The 8,268-nt window shown below is 40.0% G+C and overlaps 1 protein-coding gene across 1 annotated transcript in view; it reads right to left on the bottom strand.

Moving 5' to 3' along the window:
* Positions 1-350: 350 nt before the first annotated feature.
* Positions 351-8,268, bottom strand: part of LOC101846274 — a 10,599-nt gene continuing 2,681 nt past the window's right edge. Inside the window, exons 4-11 of the mRNA XM_005094887.3 lie at positions 7,503-7,732; positions 6,816-6,995; positions 5,865-6,047; positions 5,131-5,280; positions 4,424-4,541; positions 3,858-4,075; positions 2,648-2,774; positions 351-1,298 (exon numbers count right to left, since the gene is read on the bottom strand). Coding sequence (XP_005094944.2) covers positions 1,141-1,298; positions 2,648-2,774; positions 3,858-4,075; positions 4,424-4,541; positions 5,131-5,280; positions 5,865-6,047; positions 6,816-6,995; positions 7,503-7,732 — 1,364 coding nt within the window. The 3' untranslated portion in view covers positions 351-1,140. The remainder of the gene's footprint in view (positions 1,299-2,647; positions 2,775-3,857; positions 4,076-4,423; positions 4,542-5,130; positions 5,281-5,864; positions 6,048-6,815; positions 6,996-7,502; positions 7,733-8,268) is intronic.

The following is an 8,268-nucleotide window of genomic DNA, read 5'->3' on the forward strand; positions in this document are numbered from 1 at the left end:
GTATGGATACGATAGTTAGTAAAACACGACGTACGGATAGGGTTCAAACCACAGGGATGGTTGTAGGATCAGAATCTGAGGGTTGCATGCACTCACAAGACTTGTTTAACGTGCCACTTACACAATCACTGAACTGACAATCACTGAGTCAACAGATAGCATAGCTGCCAGTAGTGACGATTATTGAAGGCTAGAAGTCGTAGGAATCGACTCCGAACCCAATTACTTTCTTTCTAATGATGTGATTTCTTCCGGTGGTTACCTGGTTGGCTCCAAACATCCAGGGAATTTAGGATAACCTTGATTTTGGAACACTACGAAGCATCAACTTTAATTTTTCGAACTTAAAAAAAAAGAAAGAAAAAAAAAAGATTTTAATGATTAAAGTAACTGGAAACACGATCGCCGAAATCGGTTCCAGATTCGATTCTTTGCCCAGCTCTAGCTGCCAGCTCCTCAAAACCAAAAAACAGACACAGCAGGTCAAGATAAAGGGCATTGCTCAAGTGACCCCCTTCTAAACCCTTAACATACACTTTTGAGCATTCGATAAATTCAAGCTATTTCGAGTTGCCCTCAGCAAAAGATCTCTCAAAGTGACTCAACATGATTCATATGCATTATCATTCACAAATCCGTTCTTCAAAGTTCATAATTTTTCTTCGGCCTCAGACAATTTGTAAGGAACAATACAACAGAACTAAAAAACAAAGAAAACATATTTTCAAACATAAAAACGGACTTCCATCTCACAGACTCTCAAAAACGTATTAAACACATTTCTTAACAAACTGGTCGGCAGCTATGAACCTAGTCACAATCCTGACAGAGGACAAAACCTTCAACTCTTTATCTCCGGCAAGCCCCTCCCAGCGGCTTGCGGTTGGAACTCCTGTGCTGGCGAGTCGCTGACAGCGGCTTTGGCACATTTTTTACGACGACTTCGACATCAAATTACTTTTTGGAAATTGCCGAAAACAGGTCTCTTATACCGGAAGTTCATTCATTAGATGAAGAACTATCGATATAGGTTTGTTAGTTTCGATTTCATGACCCGTTTAATGACGTTTTTGTCATTTTTAGATTTGCACCAAAAAAGGGCCCCAGCATAGTGGGTTTACCCCCCTCGGAGATAAAGAGTTAATAACTCCTAAAGTTTGGAGGAAGAACCCCGTTGACCACGTTATTTAGCACGTGTCGGTTGTCCTTGACCACCTCGCTGACCACCGCGCTCGCCTCTGCCATCTCCTGCATCCTCACACTCAGGGGCATCGGCTCTCGGAAGTCTGGGTTCGGATCTGGATCAAAAAGTAAAAAGAAAAAGGATCAGAAACGTTTTAATCCAGTTAGGATATTCTACAGAGACATTCATGACACTGTGGAAAAACATAATATCATAACTTCAGATCAATAGCTTATAATGTAAGACTTTGCCGTACGTAATTTTGAAAAGTGAGAAATGACAAAGACTTACACTGAGCAATTGAAATTGTGAAGTACTGCCAGTCATAGCTGTGAAACACATTCTCTGGGAAGAACATTTTCTTTCTTTCTTTCTTTCTTTTTGAACCTTCCTCTAACACAAATTTTAAAAAATTTGTTTAATGGCTCTACCACTGCTTAGAAATCAGGTCACCAACCCTGAGAGCGCTTAGAAGGAAATACTGGCCCAACACTAGAAAGAGAGACCCAACCCTAGAGAGAGAGACCCAAAACTAGACAGAGAGACCCAAAGCTCTGTGGTGGCCTGGAGGGCTTGCAGCAAACAGCAGCCTTTGCACGATAGACTGGGATGTCTATCTGTCTGCGTAGAATTATGCAAATTTAGTTGGCCAAATTATGCCCCAAAAAATGCCTAATTATGCAAAAATTATGCAAGCTACCGTAACATCATTCACGACATGTTTTGCACTTTTTCAACACGAATTTTCATGATTTTCATGTTTTATGTACAGAAAATTTCAAACAAAACATGTCAGTATCACTAATTTGTTGTGTATTTGGAAAAACAACAATACACATCAGTAAGAAAAAAAACCCCTAAAAAATATAATCTCTGTAACTTTCAGCTGTAGATCTAGATCTATAGAGGTAAGAAAAATGTAAAAAAAAAAAAAGGACATCTGGACCTCTGATGCTGGCACATTACTAAAACCAGGGACACCTGTCAAACATGAAACATCAGCAGAGGGCAAAATTGAACATTCTCAAAGGAACAAAATCCCAACCCATAACCAACATCTTCTAACAAGGGAAATAACCAACTTTTCACTTAATTGAGACTTATTACGGTGATTATTTCCCTTTAGTCACATGGCGAGGCGTTAATTAATTGTTTTGTAAAAAAAAAAAGGTAAAAGACGTGAAATAAAGGTAAAAAACGTGAAAAAACGCGGGAAACCCAAAATTATGCAAGTGTTGCAGAATTACGCGAAAAAACGCGGTCGCGTCGCGGCCGAACAATCGCATAATCCTACAGAGACAGGTCTATTTAGAGATGAACGAAAAGAAGAAGAAGAAGAAGAAGAAGAAGAAGATAATCCCTGCTTTATGCATATCACTACAGTTTTAGTTTTCCTGGAATGGCCCTAATCCTAACGAAGGTGCTTTGTGCACAGGCCGGTGTTTGACCAAGTGACACACTCACCGTTGACAACATGGCCTGTGTAGAGCACCACCCACGTGGCCCCGGAGAAGAGATCCCTCGGGGGAGGAAACTCATGGCACAGTCCCAGCACAGAGCCCAGGAAGGCGTACGCCGTTCGATACAACGCCTGGAACAGAACAGAACAACGCAAACAAATCTGAACCCTTCTGACATTTGATAATCAGCAGATCTCACCATACAGAATTTCTTAAGCAGATTTGTGAGGTGTGAGGGCGAAATGAGTGACTTCTCGCAATATGTGGATACAGATATCCGCAAAAAAAAAAAACGAAACAAAGGTGGACTTTTTTTATTTTCAACTGATGCCATTTTTTAAATGCAAGTTTTACATGTCTTTTATCATTTGCATACAAAACAAGTTATTATACAAACTCAACTTGTAAATTTGATGTATCCTGTATCCGTGGGGCTATATTTTAGGAAAGTAACAGATTCTATCAGCACACCTCACACAACTGAAGAGAAAAACTATGAATACAGAGAAATCCTTTAACCTAGACATAAAGGTTTCACAAATTTCTAGGCTTGATCCCTTAATTCCAGTGATGTTCACCTTTATACCACAGGCCAAAATAAATTCCAAACATGCAAGAATTCATTGATTTCTATTCCAGCAAAGCCCAAAAAGAATCCTTCTTCCATGTGAAATGACACATAAGTCATAACAAAACTCCCAAATTTAAACCATGATAAAACTTGAAAGATGATGAAACATGAGCTCTTTCCGTGCTGAAGAGTTTCCATTTACATTTATGCACACAAGACAAAAAGTTCATTCAAGAGACATTTTTAAAAATCAATAATATATTTTCCCTCTGTCAAGAATAAGATACCTGTACTGCTCTAACTGCAAATACATCATCAAAAATATCACTTATAAACCAAAAGAAAATAAATGAAAGTGAACCAGTTTAGTTTTAGTACGAGCTATACAGCCCTTGCAACACAATAAGGTCATATAAGTGCCGAAGATTAGAGGTGTTACAAAAGAGTAACAAACACAAAAAAGAAGGAGGAGAGATCAGGAGGACAGATCTTTGATAGGAGAGAAGGAGCAAACCACACCAGAGCACCTGCCAACCGCCCATGTGAACCAGTTTGGCAGAACACAAGCGAGTATTACATACATCTACACAGCAGTGGCAAGAATAATAATTAATAAAACGCTAAAGAAACAGGCGTCACTAACCAGGAACCAGCTCTCTACCGTGACGCAGCGAGGGCTGGGCACAATCTTGACATTCCGGTACCGCTCGTGGTTGTGGTTGCCTAGCAACCAAGCGGCGACAACGTAGAACTCTCGGTCCGACAGGAAGAGGTTCTGGCCCCAGTTGAGCAGCAGGAAGTAGCGAAGCAGATGGCACAGGAAACCTTTCCGCATCCCGTACAGCTTGAAGAAAGTGCGACCTGGTTCAGGTCAAGTCAAAGAAGAAATGTGGGTCAAACAATATGTATATGTGAGGCAGCGTGGTGGAATCAGGCTCTCGTCAAAATAATCAAAGTGAGGAACTCGCATTTTTCCGCAGGTTTGTGAATTTGTATCAAATTTTAGTTATAAAGTCATATGACTTTAAGCAGTTTGCGAGCGTCGTAAAACTTCTACTAAAACTAAACAGTTTTACGGAACTAGCAACATAATTAAGTCATATAAGTGCCGAAGATAAGAGGGTTAGTTAGAGATGAGAAGAATATCGGGCCATCCCGCAGATTTCAGTCTCAGTGAACAGCATCATTTTTTTTTAAAAATGATCTCACCTTCGGCAGGAGGCTGGTACTCCAGGTGAGACATGACCCTCTCAAACAGCGCCATGTTCCGCGGGAACGAGTTTTTCTTCACACCGGCCAGTGAAGGCATCCCTGGAGGCTTGGGTACCTGACCAACGAAACACAAGTACATACATACACAAGCGGGGACATCATGGAAACAGATAGAAAAAGATGCTCAGGACAGGCTTCGCTAATCTAATTTGATATTGGCGTTCCGACTGCGAGCCACTGAGAGTGTCTTGCTGGAGATTAGGAGTTAACAAAATTCTACATTGCCATCCATCTAAATACAGTATAACACGCATAGCTCGAATTCGTCAGGACCAGCATTGGTAGTTCGACAGATCCGTAGTTCGAGGGATATCTTACATAGACGGAGAAGGAAAAAAAACGGGACGGTACGTACAGTTCGACGGATGTGCGATTTCAAGTCTTCTGTGTTTAACCTAACCGTGTCATACTGTACACTGACATTTTCTTGATTTCTCTCTTTAATCATGCCACAGAAAAGCTGATATTGACAGAGGCGTTTCACTTTTTAAAAGTGATGACGGAGGATCCCTGACAGATCCCTGACAATGTCATCTTGAACATTTAATAGAAAAAAAAAGAGCAAACCACACCAGAGCACCCGCCAGAAGGCTGGACATCGGAATGATCGGAATCTAAATATAACATCCGCCCTATTTGCCCACCTGCACTTCCTCCAGCACCTGGCCGGGCGTGCGGCCGTATTCCGTGGTCACCTGCTTGAAGGGAGGTAACAGCAAGGCATAAACGAACGACCGTAGGGTAGAGTACGCTCCCTCTGCTGTGGGCAGTCCAGGGGTCGGGTCCTCAAGTACCTAAGGAGGGTTGAGGGGGGGTTTACAATTTTACTTTGTTAGTTTATTTTCAATTTTTTCTTTGTAGTTAAATGTTTTATGGTATTCATAACCTGCAAAAGGTTATGAGAGCATGTGTTGGTAAGAGTTTTTAGTTTCCTGGTCAATATTATGACAGTAGTAAAGCTGAAGAGGGAGGAGGGGGGTAGAAAGAGAGTTAAAAGAATGAGCAGTTTTTTTCTCTCTCCTGAAAATTGTTTCTTTCTGGGCTAAGTTCATTTGAACACTTTGCCAATAACATACATTATGTAAAGAGAGAGGAAAATTACAAAAACAAAAAAGAAACTTATTACTGAAGTGAAGACCTTTTATTTCAATTTTTTTTGGTTAATTCCTGAAATAATCTGATACTTCTTTTCCTTTCGAGACAGACAAAATAGCAAAATGCCTGAAGAGAATCGTAAAGAAGCAACAGAGAGCAGAACAACAACTCTTTCGTATAACAAAACGAATTGTCCCCACAAACAGACACCCCCACACACACACACACACACACATACACACACACACACACACACACACACACCTCCACCAGACCCACACACCTGTCTGCGCCAGTAAAACCCACGATGCATCGCCACGATCGTGCTGGGGTACTTCAGCTGCCGCACTCCTTCTGCGATGACGGAGAAAACAAAGCCCGTCTGATTCTCTTCTTCGTCTTCCAAGGTCAACGTGTAGAATTTCCGAGAATGTTCCACGGCCTCCCGCAAGCCTCGGTTAGCACTCTGTGATGAATAGAATAGATTCAAGGAGGAGGAGGAGGAGGAGGGGGAGGAGGGGGAGGAGAAGAAGAAGAAGAAGAAGGAGAAGGAGAAGGAGAAGGAGAAGGAGAAGGAGAAGGAGAAGAAGAAGAAGAAGAAGAAGAAGAAGAAGAAGAAGAAGAAGAAGAAGAAGGAGAAGGAGAAGGAGAAGAAAAAGAAGAAGAGATTCTGTTTAAGTAAAAAGTTTTACAGCACTTGCAACACAATTAAGGCATACATAGGTGCCGAAGATTAAAGGTGTAGCAAAAGAGAAACATATAAAAGAACACAAAAGGAGGGATAAGGATAATAAATGTTTGATAGGAAAGAAGGAGCAAACCCCACCAGAGCATCCGCCAACCACCCACATAGAATAGCTTTATACTCAGTTAAAAATAACCATAAAGAATTCTCATGACATAACACTCTAAACACCAATACAGTGAAATGGGTAAACAAAAATAGAAAAAATTACTTTTGAGTAATCTTTTATTTATTATTATTATTAGGATTAGTATTATTGCTGTTATTGTTGTTATTATTATTATTATTATTATTATTACTATTAATATTATTATTATTATTATTATTATTATTATTATTATAATCATCATCATCATCATTATTTTTGTTACCATAATTATTATTATTATATTATTATTATTATCATTATTATTGTTATCATTATCAATATTATTATTATTATTATTATTATTATTATTAGCTGTATCCCAATTGAACATCAAAACTCACAATTGCCTGTCCAAACTCTGGGCACATCTCGGCCTGCTGGAACTGAGTGACCATCTGGGCCAGGAGCTCAAACTGACCGCAGTACCTAGAGAACCCGGGGATGCACTGCGGGAGGTACGGGCTGGTGAAGTCGTTGCCTCCGAGAATAGCCATCTCTATCAACGCTTCCTCACATGGCAACTGGAATTAGAAAGAAAAAAAACAACAACAATTTTTTTAAAACCTCAGAACATTTAATTTAGTCTCAGTAAGAGCTTTTAGGTTACTCACAACTCAGATAGGTCATATAAGTCAAATAAGTGCTGAAGATTTGAAGTGTTACTATAAAGTATGGATATTGTTTTTCACCAACATGTTGAAGGATCAAGGACAATACACTTTTTTTTTAACTGTGAGAAAGAGAAAAAGAGAGAGAGAGAGATAGATATATAATATATATATAAATATAGTGAGAGAGAGAGAGAGAGAGAGAGAGAGAGAGAGAGAGAGAGAGAGAGAGAAAGAGACAGCAATACAGAGAGAGAGCGAAAGTAGTAATACTGCATTGTACAGCATTTAGAGCCTTTTAGGGGGATAATACGCTACAAATTCCCATCATTATGATTATCAGTAATATTTTTCTATTTATGATTTATTGTCATTATGAAACCATCAATAAAACATTACAATATGTATGGTGAAACTCACTTTCAAAAACCTTGCCAGGTTTGCAGAAGATATGATCCCACAGACCAGCTTATCGGGCGTTTTTGCCGAGAGAGACAAGAGGCCAAGGCCAAGGTCGTCCCCCATGTCGAAGAACTCGTGCGACATGTAGGAGGAGCCAGGGAACACGCAGAAGTCTGTGTCGTTGCTGAAGATACAGAAAGCGCGCTCGTCGTCTCGCATGTGCTGAGCGATGAGTGAGTCAGCCTCACCTGGTGACAGAAGGAAAAATAAGCCCCACACGTTTGTTTGTTTGATTGTTTGTTTCGATAAAGCGAAGCACATCAATACAATAATGGTCATTTAGTGCAGGGAAAAAGTAAGGCAGACAGACAGAAACGACGAAAAGGAAAATTTACAGAAGTAGGACCCGCCCGTTGCACCCTCCAACAATCCGCAAAACCACACGTTCAGTGAGTGTTTTAGTATTAGTAAGAGTTTTGTATACACAGCACTTGTAACACAAATATATTTATATATATGTCATATAAACTTCGAAAAATAAAGGTAATACTAACTACTTAAGAGTAACATACAAGCAAAGAAAAGAAGGAGGAGAGATATATAAGGATGACAGATCTTTGGTAGCAAAGAAGGAGCAAACCACACCAAAGCACCCACCAACCACTCACGCATGTTACCTGTCTCATCTGGCTCACAGCTGAACTTAAAAGTAGGTCAGAACAAGGGAAAGCAAAAGTTTGAAGAAGAAGAAGAAGTAGAAGAAGAAGAAAAAGAAGAAGAAGAA

Source organism: Aplysia californica, unplaced genomic scaffold (genome assembly GCF_000002075.1).
Source record: "Aplysia californica isolate F4 #8 unplaced genomic scaffold, AplCal3.0 scaffold00091, whole genome shotgun sequence".
NCBI classification, from domain to species: Eukaryota; Metazoa; Mollusca; class Gastropoda; order Aplysiida; family Aplysiidae; genus Aplysia; species Aplysia californica.